Source organism: Gallinula chloropus (genome assembly GCF_964237585.1).
Source record: "Gallinula chloropus genome assembly, chromosome: 15".
NCBI classification, from domain to species: Eukaryota; Metazoa; Chordata; class Aves; order Gruiformes; family Rallidae; genus Gallinula; species Gallinula chloropus.
The window spans coordinates 11,507,739-11,522,246 of record NC_140100.1 but is presented as its reverse complement, the minus strand read 5'-3'; the positions used below and the strand labels follow the sequence as shown (position 1 = coordinate 11,522,246).

General features: G+C 56.1%; 3 protein-coding genes across 3 annotated transcripts; all 3 read left to right on the top strand.

Moving 5' to 3' along the window:
- Positions 1–4,238: 4,238 nt before the first annotated feature.
- Positions 4,239–6,252, top strand: LOC311197111 (hemoglobin subunit pi; the record flags this gene model as incomplete). The annotated part of the gene is made up of 3 exons (XM_084270828.1): positions 4,239–4,342; positions 5,392–5,596; positions 6,124–6,252. The coding sequence occupies exons 1-3, from the start codon at positions 4,248–4,250 to the stop codon at positions 6,250–6,252; spliced, it is 429 nt and encodes a 142-aa protein (XP_084126954.1). The 5' UTR covers positions 4,239–4,247.
- Positions 6,253–9,219: 2,967 nt separating this feature from the next.
- LOC311197310 (hemoglobin subunit alpha-2) lies at positions 9,220–9,942 on the top strand. The gene is made up of 3 exons (XM_084271050.1): positions 9,220–9,363; positions 9,474–9,678; positions 9,767–9,942. Exons 1-3 carry the CDS (start codon positions 9,272–9,274, stop codon positions 9,893–9,895), a joined length of 426 nt encoding a protein of 141 aa, XP_084127176.1. The 5' UTR covers positions 9,220–9,271; the 3' UTR covers positions 9,896–9,942.
- Positions 9,943–12,353: 2,411 nt separating this feature from the next.
- LOC311197266 (hemoglobin subunit alpha-A) lies at positions 12,354–13,128 on the top strand. The gene is made up of 3 exons (XM_084271000.1): positions 12,354–12,472; positions 12,605–12,809; positions 12,902–13,128. Exons 1-3 carry the CDS (start codon positions 12,378–12,380, stop codon positions 13,028–13,030), a joined length of 429 nt encoding a protein of 142 aa, XP_084127126.1. The 5' UTR covers positions 12,354–12,377; the 3' UTR covers positions 13,031–13,128.
- Positions 13,129–14,508: the final 1,380 nt, after the last annotated feature.

Genomic DNA, 14,508 nt, shown 5'->3' with positions numbered 1-14,508 from the left:
TCCTCCATCAGCCCAATACCCTTAGTTCATACCAGCCCTGCTCATTTTCATGGACACTGTTCCCCATTTTGTGCATCCCCAGTTTATTCCAGTGCTTCCCTGCCAGCACCTCCCAGCTCAGCCCAGTATCCCCCAGTTCATCCCTGCACCCAGCTGGTGCATGGTAGCCCTGCTGCCTGGGCTGCCCATGGCTGTTCCTTTCCAGCAGCCTCTCTGGTCATTTCTAACCCTTCGGCCAGTTCAGCCATTAACGTCTCCAGAATCTTGCCAACAGACAGTGGCAAAGGGCAGCAGCGCTCATCCCTCCTGCTCGGGTTAGCCACTGCAGGGTGCTTGCAGGAGCCAGGCTGGGGGGCCCTCCGCTCCCCGTGCCCCTGGAAAGGCACACCTGACCTTGTTCCCAGTTCATTGCAAGATCTCAGGGCACTTCCAGCACTGACACAACCTGTGGCTCCTGCATATTTATTCCTGCCTCTACACCGGTACCCACTGGCAGCTGGCTCTGTGCATTCGTCTCATTTTGTGTGTAACTGAGATCAGAAATTTATCAGCAATGGTGTTAGAGGCTGTCCCGGGGTTTGCATGGAAATTCTGCAGCATCCGACTGCAGTATTTAAATATTTGAGACCTCCGAGATATCCCCCTCGGGATGGTGCTGTGCAGGGACCTTGGGCAGAGGCGGGTGGCTGCAGAGCAAGATGAGCACCCGCTGCACCGGGTAATCTGCAGGGCCATTCTCTGCAGGGCCAGCGATAGCAATTGAGGTGTCACGGAGGGGAGGGAGGTGTCTGCGAGAGATTAAAGAGCAGTCGTATTATCACATCAGAGCATTCCTCCTGTGCCAGTGCTGGGCAGCTACGTTAATGTCCCAAAGTGTCTGCTTCAAAGTACGAGCTTAGTTTCTGAACTAACAAATTGCAGACACATTTGTCAGTCCCAGCTCACGGGGGCTGTGGTTCAGTTAGAGAGAAGTGCTGCAAGCCAGTAGGAAATTAAAGAATAAAGCCAGGCCTTGGATTCTCCTTTTAAGATTTCCAAAACTTAATGTACCCCAAATTTTTCAGAGTTAGAGCAGAGGTACGCACCACCTTACCTGGGGGTAAGTGCCCATGTAGGCCCCAGTGCCAAGTACCTGGCAGTGCCCATGTAGGCCCCAGGCCTGGGGAAAACTCTCCCTGGTCTCACAGAGCCGTGGGCATTCAATCAGCTGCTGGATTTAACAAGCAAACAAGCCTGTCGCTCACTTCTGCCTTTTAAAATGAAAAACTTGCTTTGGGAGCAGGGTTAAACCAGACCTACATCGGTGACATTTCATGGGTTCGTGGCAAATGCCCACTGCCTGCACGAGGGTGGAGGTTCTGCTGCGGATTTATGAAGTGCAACCGTGAGAAGCAGTGGCAAGTGAAGACAACAGGTCTGGTGGGGCTTCACCGGGGCAAGGGGTGAGCTCCTTCCAGCAAACCACTTTTCGTTGCGCCAGCTTTCGTACTCTCAGGTAAATTAATTCCAATTACATAAAGATGAACCCTTCTGATCATTGTGCCCGTGCAGATCCTAATCCCATAGTTGTGGAGGAGCGATGTTGCGGTTAAACAGCGGGCAGCAAAATTGGAACAGTCCTGATGGTCTCTGCGTTATCCCCGGGTATATGTGGGTCACACTCACTCGCCTCATGCGTCAATTCAGCGACCTCTGATTAAAAGCTCTCTCACCACGGAGAGCTTGGAGCGCAGCCATGCAGCAGGCGATGCAAGAGGCAGTGCTGTGGGGAGGCGACTAAAACTTATAAATGCATATTTAGCAACAGCATCTTTATTTTCAAAGTGATCTTTCTAGGGGAAAACTGCCAGGTTTTTGCACTGCTTTGTATCAGGGTGATGAATCCAGCCTCCCTCGATACCGTGGTGATTTAAGCTGTTTAACCTGCCAACTTTGCCCGTCCCCTGGCTGAAGGGCTGCTGCCCACACCATCGGTGGAACCTCGAGCTGGAGACTGCTCTGCACTGCCTCGGTGTAGGCAGGCAGGGTTAGCTCCTGGCTTTCAGCCGTCATGTATGGCATTTATCAAAGGGGGGGGTGGTATTCAAGGAGCGCTCTGACAGTATTCCTCACCGAGTCTCGGGTGAGTTCCCTCTTGTATCCTCTCTAAGTGAGGTACAGCCAGAAGTGAAGAGCCCAGGCAGTGGGCAGGAGGCTGTGGGGGGCTGTGGTACTGAACACCACCTTAAATTAAATCCCGATGAGGTGTTGACCGCTACAGAGGGGATAACAATACAAGATCAGGGAACCCAGTCAAGCTTGAAGACCAAGAAGCATAAAGGGCCTGAGATTTCTCTTCCTTCATCTGACAGATCACATGCAGAGAGGCTGAAATCCAGAGCCTGGTGCAAAGCACGGAGGGTGGGTCAGAACCCTGCTGCTAGTGCCATGGAGCCACTGGGACACGGGGACACCAGAGGCTTCAGCAGCATCTGTCTGACCCCATCCCCACCAGTTCTCTGGCACCACTGGGTCATTCCCTCCTGACCCCAGGACACAGTTGCAGAGCCACAGCCCCAGCAGAGTGGGGTCTCTCTGTAGACAATATATCCCTTCCTGTGGCCTGGAGAGTCTACTCATGACCCAAATCTCATCCCTAGAAGGGCTTTCCTCTTAGCAGGATGGCCGTGTCTGGGGAGCATCCTCTGCAGCAGCCAGAAGCACTGCTGTGAAATGCCGACACAGCTTGCCAAGGAATCTGGTACATACATATCAAGCAGAGCCCAGTGCAAGTGTGCGAGGCTGCTTGGGCAGCGAGCGCTATCTGACCGCTCTGAGGTACCAGCCAGCCATCCGTGCATGGCTGCCAGTGCCCAGCAGAGGTGTATATGCTGCTGTACTTTATCAGGGTGGCAGAGAGATTTACCTCCGCTTCGTGTGCTGACGGGATGCCCATTCCCTGAGGTCCCGTCTCCAGCAGGGTATTTCTTTGACACTTTGCCCACTTATCTGTGATTACAGACCTGTGCTGGTCTTCCCTTGGCTTCTTTGGTCCTTTGCCCATCAAGCATGCCCATCTGTCATGGGACCTGTGCCCATCCAGCATGTAGCACAGCACCTGCCAGCACTGGCTGTGGTGCTGACGGTTATTTAACAGTACGAGGGGTAACGAGCAGTAAGAATCGGGCACCTAGAAATCAGAGACACGCAGTATGAGATATTCACAGATTTACAGAATCATAGGGGTTGGAAGCGACCTCCAGAGCTCACTGAGTCCAACCCCCCTGCCAAAGCAGGTTCCCTAGGACAGGTTGCACAGGTCGGCATCCAGACGGGTCTTAAGTATCTCCAGAGAAGGAGACTCCACACCCCCCTGGGCAGCCTGTCCCAGGGCTCCCTCACCCTCACCGTGAAGATGTTATTTCATATATCAGATGGAGGGAAAAAAAAGCCTGACTTGGCATTCTCTCTCTCTCTCTCTCACACACACACACACACATTTATTTCCAGGACCATACTCAATTTCATAAACTCTCCTTCCCTGTATCCCTAGGAATTGTTGCTGGTATAAGCAATCTTGATTGCGGAATGCATCCCTAATTCTCTGCACTGGCTGGCAAAGCGAAGGCCTGGCAGTGCTGAAGCAGGTGGTGAAATCTCCACTGATTGTCACAAAGTCAGGGTCTTGCTGCCCTCTGACCTACCCTGTGCATCTCCCAGCCTGCCCTGGCACTGTCTAGCAATAATTTAATGTGAAACCCTGTGCCAGGTGTCAGCCCCTGTACTGGAGGCATACGGCATGCCACAGAGAGGCCCGAAGACTTGTGTTCATCTCTGTGAAGCAAGGGAGAAAACACAGATTTTTCTCAAAGTCCATACACTCCTCAGCTTAAAGATGCATCCTAACACACATCTTTTATGTCCTAACGCTCCATCGCTGGAATTTTCCAGCACTGTCTCCCTGTTCACGTATCATCACGTCTCCAGGCAGTTTCTTCAGGCCACACGGCCATTAGGTTCAGAAGCAAGAAGCTGATAAGGCCGGCAAGCAAGGAGGCCAGTGCACTGACCCTTACTGAGTAGACATTTCATGGGGAGATAAGAGTCTCCCACCTCCATGGGTGGGCCGCTGGAGTGACCAATGAGCGTGGACAGGAGCTGTGGTCCGCTCTCCTCTTCCTCTTTATAAGCAGGGCTTCTAGGGTGACAAGTCCAACCGTGCTCTGAGCGTTCATTGCAAGGACCCTGAGCCGCCACCTTCCTGCACAATGACGCTGACTCAAGCTGAGAAGGCTGCCGTGGTCACCATCTGGGCAAAGGTGGCTACCCAAGCCGATGCCGTTGGGGCAGAATCCCTGGAGAGGTAAGTCAAGCCCCACAGAACCCATCCAAAGAGGGTGACACCTCGGGCTTTGATGTTTTCATGTAAAACCTGCATGAGTGGGAGCACACCGGGACCGGTGGGAGTTGCTGGGTGACCTCTATGTTTGCTGTGTCATTTTATGAGTTACTGCTGCTAAATCCTCACAGATGGCTTCAAAGTCTACAGCCAAATGTCACCTTGTACACGATTCTAATGGCTTCTTTCCCATTATAGCAGTTCAGAAGGATTTGAAGTCAGGAGCCTGGTAAGGAATTCCCAGTCATTCGCACCCAGCACCCTGAAACAGGGTCATTGCTGGAGATGAGCTCAAGGTGGTTTTTGTACAAGTGATGCCATTTCCATATAAGTGACGCAATTTCTCTTGCAATTTCTGGGCATTAAGAGAATCGCTGTCTGCTGACTTGAGCTGGATACTCTGGTCGTGTTGTTGCAGTTGATGAGTAACAAACCATTAGAAAAACAACACAACTGGGCCTCCTGCATGAAGTTACAGCACAGCAACCCAAAGTTCATAAAATTAAGCAAGCTGTCACAAAAGGGATAATGGTCTGGAAACTGGGCAGAAATTATGACACTATTCAAAGTTATTTACATGTTATTTATTGCTCATCTTATTGTGACACTCCTTCCGAGGCTCTGGGTGCCACTCGGATTGATTCTGGCTCATTGAGCTCACTGAAGATCCTACTAAGTGGCTTATAGCATAATGCAGGAAGTGGCATGACAATTTGAGGTTATTATTTATTTTTAATAAACAAACAAAACCAAAGCCAAAGCATTAAGCTTACAATTATTTTGAACATTTAATTCTTCTCTGGTATGTACCAATCAGTCTGCTGCCCACCCTGCACATAGTGCAGAAGAGGTTTATGAGCAGCAAGACCTTGATGCAAGCTCTGAGCTCTGTTCACGATGGCTAAAGGGGTGTACGCTGCAGCTGGCAGGTTTACACTGCACTTGCTCCCAGGTTTTGCTGTCTCTTGCATGTTGCTTCCACCGTTGAGTCTCATTCTCATGTTCTCCTCCAGGCTTTTCGCCAGCTACCCCCAGACGAAAACCTACTTCCCTCATTTTGATCTCAGCCAAGGCTCGGCTCAGCTTCGTGCTCATGGCTCCAAGGTCATGAACGCCATCGGGGAGGCTGTGAAGAACGTCGATGACATCAGAGGCGCCTTGGCCAAACTCAGTGAGCTGCACGCTTACATCCTCAGGGTGGACCCAGTGAACTTCAAGGTGAGTGAACACAGAGACTGCTGGGGTTGGAAGCTGCTGTTGTGGAGTTAGAGGCTGCAGATCCTCCTGGCTCGCAGCAGGTTGATCCCAGTTGCACTGCACAGCCTTGTCGACGCGTGTCGCTGCCTGTTCCGCAGCAGGTGTCTAACCCTCAGGCGTGCTCCTGTGGTTTGTCAGACAAACCCAAGTCTTTGCTGCCTTTGTTGCTGGTTCTTCATCTCCTTTGCGCTCCAGGTTACGTCACCTGTCTTCAACAAAGTCTTAGCACATGCTAAAATTGTCCATTTTGGTGCGTTTCCCTTTGGGGGGGGAAGGAGGGGAATTGGAAAGAGGGAATGATATCGAGTGGTGCGTTTCGCCCTGTACCAAAGGCGACTCTGCTTCTTCCCAAAGACACAGAGCCGGGCAGCAGCGCTCCCCGGCTGGGATGCGTAGTTGTCATCCCAAAGCACACCAGCTCCATTGCAGACCCCCAGGCTGACCCCTGTAACTGCTTATGATGGATTTCCTCCTGTTTTCCCTTACAGCTGCTCTCCCACTGTATCCTGTGCTCTGTGGCTGCCCGCTATCCCAGTGACTTCACCCCAGAAGTTCATGCTGCGTGGGACAAGTTCCTGTCCAGTGTTTCCTCTGTCCTGACTGAGAAGTACAGATAAATGGCCCCCGCAGAGGGAGCGGGATGCACATTCACAGTGCACCATAGCTGCCAGGTTCTGGGGTACTCACCCCTTCCTGTGCAGTCCTCTCAAACCCCCTATGCAGGGGCTTGGTCATCTGCAAAACCCAATAAATGATTCAAATGTGAGCTGTAGTCTCTGTGGTTTCACCTCCATGTGTTCCACTTACACTGTACTGTTGGGGCGGGGGGGGGAGGGGAGGGCAGGGGGCTGAAAAGTCTCCACAATATGGAGGGGAAAACACTAAGCTGTGTCAATTCAGTTAGAGTAACGTAACAATGAGCAGAAGCCCAGAACAGGTAAGAGCCCTGGGACTGCTACTGCTCACCAAAGGTATATTCACTAAAGCCTGTTTCCAGGCTGACCAAAAACCAGTCCTTGACCCTACTGGGATACTGACTGGACCCAGGATTTTTGTTGTCCAAAACCCATCACGGCCTGGTTTGAACAAAGCCTGCACTGCCACATGTTGTTAGGTGCCTGGAGCAAAGACAGCTGGATGCTGTCTTCTCATACTCTTCTCCATGGGGTATGGACAAGACTGTGTTAGGTTGGAAGGGACTTTCAAAGGCCACCCAGTCCCATCCTGCAGTGAGCAGGGACACCTTTAACTAGAGCAGGTTGCTCAGAGCCCCATCAAGCCTGACCTTGAATCCCAGGGATGGAGCCTCCACCACCTCTCTGGGCACCTTGTGTCAGGGTCTCACCACCCTCAGAGGGAAGAACTTCTCCCTCAGGTCTCATCTAACCCTGTCCTGCTTGAATTTAACCCATCACCCCTTGTTCCATCACTCCCTGCCCTTACAAACAGCCCTGCCCAGCTTTCCTGTGGGTCCCCTGATGTGCTTCATGACCACCTTGGGCTATCGCACTAGCTAGGCAGTTCTAGTAAAGGGACCATTCCTCAGTTTGACATCTTATGTTTTCATATGGGGAACTTGCCATGCATTTGGAATTTGGGAATACTGAGTGCGGCTGGAGATCAGTCTTGGTGGCATCTTGGGGGGGCACAAATTGCTGGGGTTTCTCTGTCACTCACTCGCTTCACCCTCAATGGGATGAGGGGAAGAGAAAACGAAGAATAAGAGAAAGAAAAAGTAGGGATCAAGTTTAAACAAACAAAAGACCCCACCCCAAACAGAAATAACAGTTTAATAAGTGAAGGATGAGTGAAATAAGAGGGATGAAACCAAAACAAAACAGGTGATGCAAAGGCCTCGCATGGGTGGACTGATACCCAGCCAGTCCCTGAGCAAAAAAGATGGGTAACCCCCTAAAACTCTCTAAACCCCTCTTTCTCCTTTCATGGCTGAGCACAGTGTCATACGGTATGAAATGCCTCTTTGGTTACCTGGGGTCATCTGCCCAGTTGTGTTTCTTCCCAGCGTATCGAGCACCCCAAAATCCGGGGGGGTGGGCAGAGTGAGAAGCAGAGCCAGCCTTGATGCTGGGCCACAGCCAGAACATCAGCATGTTTTCCCCTCTGCTCTGCCCTGGTCAGGGCCCACCTGGAGTGTTGTGTCCAGTTCTGGGCTCCCCAGTACAAAAAAGACAGGGATCTCCTGGAGAGAGTCCAGTGGAGGCTACGAAGGTGATTAAGGGTCTGGAGCATCTCCCCTACAAGGAAAGGCTGAGTGAGCTGGGGCTGTTCAGCCTTCAGAAAAGAAGCCTGAGAGGGGATCTGATCAATGTTTATCAAGTGTGGGGGACAGGGGGAAATGGGCAGCCTCTTCTCAGCGTCTGTGGGGACAGGACAAGGGGCGATGGTCTCAAGCTGGAGCACAGGGAGCTCCGCACCGATATGCAGGAGACCTTCACAGTGAGGGTGAGGGAGCCCTGGGACAGGCTGCCCAAGGGGTTGTGGAGTCTCCTCTGGAGATATTCCAGACTTGTCTGGATGCCGACCTGTGCGACCTGTCCTAGGGACCCTGCTTTAGCAGGGGGTTGGACCTGATGAGCTCTGGAGGTCCCTTCCAACCCCTATGATTCTGTGATTCTGTTATCAAAGGTGCTGAATCATCACTCAAAGAATCTAAAACCTGGCAACAAGTGAGCAGCAGCAAAGAAAATCCTTTATCAGGTCACATTCACTGCCTGTCACTGTCTCAGAGGATTTTCCATTTGTGAGCCTTAGGTACTGTGTATGTTTAAATCCATAACTGGAATGGTAGGGCATCTGGTGTGTCCCTAACCCCAAATTTGCACTAAAAACTCCATACAGAGGCCAAGCAAAGGATGTGACAGTCACCAACCGCGCACGCCCTGCGGAATATCTCAGCAGTTATGGAGAGGTAGGAGCACACGCTGGGGCGGGAAGAAGGGAAGAGCCCAGGCCTGACACAGGATGGGCTTGGGGAAGACCATGCGCCCACAGGTTCTCCCCCCACCCAGGTTTCTGTGGCTGCTGGAGAGATCGTGTTTCCCAGGGTTGATCACCACCATGACCGGTGTATGGCTCCCACACGGATGCACACAGGTTCTTTGGGCAGAGGGACTGGATGTGCCGGAGTCTGGAGGATGTGAGGGACACATGTGACACCACCCTGACACCCGCAGAGCTGGTGAGAACCCTGACCCGGCTGGGGGGCCATGGTGGATCCTGCCAGGAGGAGGCCTGAGGACGTGCTGGCCAGTGAGGCAGTGGCACCCACGGCTCGTGCCAGTGGCTGCTGTTGACCATGGACCAGCCCGGTCTGGTGCTGCCCCCCAGCCCTCAGCCTGGCGTGGGGCTGGTGCAGGGGGACAGGGCAGGGCAGCCGGGCCCCCTCGGGGCCTCCTTGGGGCTGGGCCCCCCAGAGCAGCCTGGGCCCCCCGAAGCAGCACTACGGCCGCTCCCTGGGCCCCGCATTGCGCGGCTGTGGCCCCCCCGCCCCTTGGCGCAGATAAGATAAGGCCGGGGTGGGGGTGCCTGCTGCTATAAGAGGGTGTCCCCACAACACCACTGCCACCAGGACTTGCCCACTGCTTCCAGAGCTGCCCACTGCTGCCAGCCACAACCATGCTGACTGCCGAGGACAAGAAGCTGATCTGCCAGATCTGGGACAAGGTGTCAGGCCATGGAGAAGAATTCGGAATGGAGACACTGGAGAGGTGCGGGCTGGGCTCGGGGACCCCGCAGGCAAGGGGTGTGTGGGTGGGAGCCCCACGGGGCACTGGGGGGTGCCTGGGGTCCGCCGGCACTGACTGTCCCACTCCGGCAGGATGTTCATAACCTACCCCCAGACCAAGACCTACTTCCCTCACTTCGACCTGCATCACGGCTCCGACCAGATCCGCGGCCATGGCAAGAAGGTGGTGGCTGCCTTGGGCAATGCTGTCAAGAGCATTGACAACCTCAGCCAGGCCCTGTCTGAGCTCAGCAACCTGCACGCCTACAACCTGCGTGTCGACCCCGTCAACTTCAAGGCAGGCGGGGACAGGGGCGGGGGGGCGGGTGCTGGGGTGGGAGGTTGGAGGACGCAGCAGTGGTGCTGAGCCCTGTTTTGCCTTGCAGCTGCTGTCGCAGTGCTTCCAGGTGGTGCTGGCCGCACACCTGGGCAAGGAATACACCCCTGAGGTGCACGCCGCCTTCGACAAGTTCCTGTCAGCTGTGGCCGCCGTGCTGGCTGAGAAGTACAGATGAGCGACCGCCTGCGCCTGGGTGCCATCAATAAAGACACCTTTGTCACAGCACCGTGTCTGTCTGTGCTGGGGTTGGGGTGGGCTGGGGTGTTGGGGTGCTCCCATCAGAGGGAGGAAGGGTGGGAGTGCCAATGAGGACAGCCATGGTGTAGGGGGGCAGCACTGGCTGTGGGCTCCCTGGGAGCCCCCCTGAGACTCCTGCCTGCTTCCACCCCACAGCATGGTGTGCAGTACATACTGGTAGCAGGATCCAGGGGATGAAGCCCAGCCTGTCACCTCTATGCAGGTGACATGGGGAGCAGGGAGGAAGGATGTGTCAAGCCAAATGGGGCTCTTGCATCCCCATGAAGGATTCTCAGGGTTGGGGGCTGTAGGATTAATCCCTCCTGGGTCTGTCTATCACAAGGGTTGCTTAGGACTTTATCAGGGATGCTGTGGGAGCTAAGTGCCTGCACGAGCTCCAGAAGCAGACACGGTCAAGGAGTGAAAAAACCCCACAGACAATTAATACAAACAGTTCACAAGCCCCTGAGCCACAAATTCCCAGCAACTGCTGGGAAGTGCCCCCACAGTCACCCTGGGTGTCTGGTCTTGCCCTGGCAGCAGCACAGGCAGAGCCCACCCAGAACACGGCCACCCATTGCGAGGGTTTGGAGCCTGAATTTAAACAAAAACCCTTTGTCTTTACATCACAGGTGATGGGCTTGAGCATACTAAATTACCCTTGGGTTTGCTCTCTGCTGTGACACTGGAGGGAGGAGGAGAGCATTGGTGAGGGATGGGAGCAGTTAGGGATGGGGGCTGTGAGAGATGGGGGCTGTGAGGGATGGGGGCCGTGCTGACAGCGCTGAGCAAAGACAGCAGCCAGATGCTGCCTGTGCAGGGACCCATCCTGCACAGAAACCCAGCGCTGGCAGTCCCTGGCCACAGCAGACCCCGCTCCTGCCAGCACATCTGTTAACCCACAGTGCTTCTCCTCCATCCTCAGGCACACCTGGGTCTACATCCCGGCATTTTCACATGCACATACACCCGTTTATTCTCATGCCACTCCTCTGCCTTCACAGTCAGTGCCCTGACACGCACACGCATAGACACACTGCCCTGCAGCTGTTCCCCTGGGCTCTGCTTCCCAGAAGATAACTCCCCCATGCTCCCCTCTTCCCCTGCTCTGAAATGTTGCCAGCTCCAGCTAATCTCCCCCAAACACAAACGATAAGAAGTGTCGGACATGGAGGAAACACGGGTGTGAACTGTTCCCTGCTTGCCTGCGCCAGCTCTCGAACCTACTGGAAGGACCACAGCCCTCATCTTCTTCACCCTCCCTGTTTTCCTCACCAGCATCATCATCCTCACCTTCCTCACCGTCACTTGAGGCACGTGGAGCTCACCATGGGCTGGTGCAGCCCTACATGCCTCCTTCTCTGGCTGTGAGCTCCTGCTGCTGCAGCCAGTGCTTGCATGGGTGCCCAGCAATGACCCCCCATTGGTCTGCTGAGCATCCCTGCACAGGAGTTGGGGTCACCAGGGCTGGCACAGCACATGTGCCAGAGAGAGGGCTGGGGCACAGGAGCTGCAGGGTCTGTATGCAAAGGGACATGACTGTGGTTTGGGAAGCAGGAGGCGAAGGGGGCACACACTTTGGGGTACACCGGATTGGGGTGCACTGAGGGAACGAGAGCAGTAGGTGCAGCGGGGCAGTGTGGATGTGTGGCTGTGTGTACTGGGCTGCACTGGTCAGGGAGGGGGGACAGGGGCAGCATGTGGGTGCAGGGACAGTGACTGCACGGGGCTGCAGTGCATGGCAGCATGTGCGGGGCCACGCATGTACCAGGGCAGTTCACATGTGTGCATGGAGACTGTGTTGGATGGGCCGTGTACATTCAGGTACCCAGAGGGCAGCGTGCGGGTGTCGGGGTGCTGGGCAGGCTCAGGGGCACAGTGCTGGGGCACAGGCTCCTGCCATGCCACTGGTGTTACAGCTCCGCGTTGGGGCTGTCCCCTCCACCCTACCCAACACACCCAGGCTGTGCCAGAGCTGCCCGTGCCGGGGGTCCTCAGCCAGAGCCCTGAACCCAGCCTGTGCTGAGCGGGACAGATGTGTCCACCTCTGCCACCACTGGCCCCAACCCTAACCTTAAGCCTAAAACTAAGCCTAAACCTAAACCAAACTTTGAGCCTAAACCTATGCTTAACCCGGGGTCAGCCCGTGGACCATCCACCCCCCCCGGGCCCCGGCCAGACACACCGCCGGTGCTGCGGGCAGGGCTCCCGCGGCCGGGCACGGTGCCGGGGCGGGGTGCGGCGCTGGCTGGGGATGGGGGGGGGGGGGGGCGGCTCCCCCTGGCCGAGGTCCAGGGCTGGCGGGGCCGGGCCGGACGCGGGGCGGGCCGAGGGCGGGCGGGGCCCCGGTACCGCATATAAGGGCGGCGGCGGGGAGCGGGGGCACCCGTGCTGGGGGCTGCCAACGCGGAGGAGACACCATGGTGCTGTCCGCCAACGACAAGACCAACGTGAAGGGCATCTTCGGCAAAATTGGGGGCCATGCCGACGACTATGGCGCGGAGACCCTGGAAAGGTAGGTGTCCATCTGTGATGCTGTCCCCCTCCTACCTGCCCCCGACTCCCTCCCATCAGCCCCAGCCACAGCTGTTCTGCATGACCCTATCCCATCTGTCCCCACCCATGCCTGACCCCCTCTGTCCCACAGGATGTTCGTGACCTACCCCCAGACCAAGACCTACTTCCCCCACTTCGACCTGCAGCACGGCTCTGCTCAGGTCAAGGCTCATGGCAAGAAGGTGGTGGCTGCGCTGGTCGAGGCTGTCAACCACATCGATGACATCGCGGGTGCCCTGTCCAAGCTCAGCGACCTCCACGCCCAAAAACTCCGCGTGGACCCTGTCAACTTCAAAGTGAGCATCTGGGAAGGGGTGACAAGCCCAGCTCCCCTCCCGCACCCCCCTCCCAGCCACCCCCTTGCTCACCCTCTCGTTTTGCCTTTCAGCTGCTGAGCCAGTGCTTCCTGGTGGTGGTGGCCATCCACCACCCCGCTGCCCTGACCCCAGAGGTCCACGCTTCCCTGGACAAGTTCTTGTGTGCCGTGGGCAGCGTCCTGACTGCCAAGTACCGTTAAGACGGCACCATGGCCAGAGCTGGACCCGACCCGTTGCCAGCCCTCCCACAGTGAGCAGCCAAATGATCTGAAATAAAATCTGTTGCATTTGTGCTCCAGCCCTGGTGTCCTGTTCCCATTGCTGCTGGTGGGGAGGGAGTGGGAGGGGTCTGCTCTGGGGGTCTGAACTGGGGGTCTCCCCTCTGCCAGGTGGGCATGTGGAGGGAACGGGCTCTGGGTTCTGTCTCTTGCTAGGGTGGTGGTACCCAGAAGGCAGACACTGCTCTGGGAGTGAGAGGGTCATTTCCAGGCACTGGTGGAGGGGTAATACTCGTGTTGAGCAGCCAGAGCCTGACCCTTGGGAGCTCCCAGCAGCCCTGGCTCTCTCACCAGAGCACTGCGCTATGATCTCATCTTTCCCTACCACCCCCTGCACCCCTTTCCCTGCTTTCAGGCCAAACTGTTGGGGTTCATCTCCTGGAAGAGCTTGTGGGAGGCAGTGGGCACAGGGGTTCTGGGTGTCTGTGACCCTCTGCGGTGGCTCAGCCAGGATACCCTGAGGACCTCCAGGCACAAGGGCATCTTTCTGTGCCTCCTCAGCATGCAGGGCTGTGCAGCAGCGTAGGACTTTGGCCGGCATATCACTTTGGAGGGTGGCTGGGGGGCATGGGGGACTGCAAGGGGCTCAGCTCTTTGGGCCCTGAACCCCAGTGGGGGTGCCAGTGCAGGAAAAGGAGCGCAGGCACTGAGGCAGCACTGGGTGCTGCAGTGCTGAGGGCTGCACAGCCTCCAGCCCTTATCGCGGGGCAGCTGCTGTGGGCGGGGGGCTGCAGGCATCCGATAAAGGGGAGCATGGGCTCCCCTCCAGCTGAGGGTGTGGTGGGAGATGGGGCAGCAGATAGCCCCAGAGGCTACAACCTGCCAGGTGCTGACTAAGGCTGCCCTGTCCCTGCCACGGCTGGGGGTGCTGGGATAAAGAGCCACAGAAGCCGGTGCAGCAGAGCCAGAGCCTGGAGCCAAGCAGAGGTTGCCATGGGCCCCTGTGCTCCCTGGCAAGGATGAACACTTGGGCCAGTCCCATGGCCTCCAGTCACCATCAGTGAACACATCAGGCAGGAGAGGCCCTAAGTGACTCCTGAGAGAGGGATGCCCTGCAAGCCCCCAGGCTTTCTCCTGTGAAGCACCAGATGCCCACCACTGATGGGGATGGTGAGATGGGGAAGTGAAAACTGGTCAGGGCATCACCACCGACCTGATGTGCCCTCGCATGGAGCAGGGTCTTGGAGCAGGTTGCAGCCTTCTAGCTGCCATCACCCAGAGAGCTGTACACACAGCTCTGCTGCCCAGAAAGCTTCAGCTCCCAGTAAGTTCAGGGGGAGCAGAGGCACGGGGGATGTCAGGGCATGCGGGTGGGCACAGTGGAGTGGGCTGGTGTGTAAAGCACCGGGACAAGGCAGCGTCAATATAGCCTGGAGTTGGGATGCTCCAGAGCTGGCCGG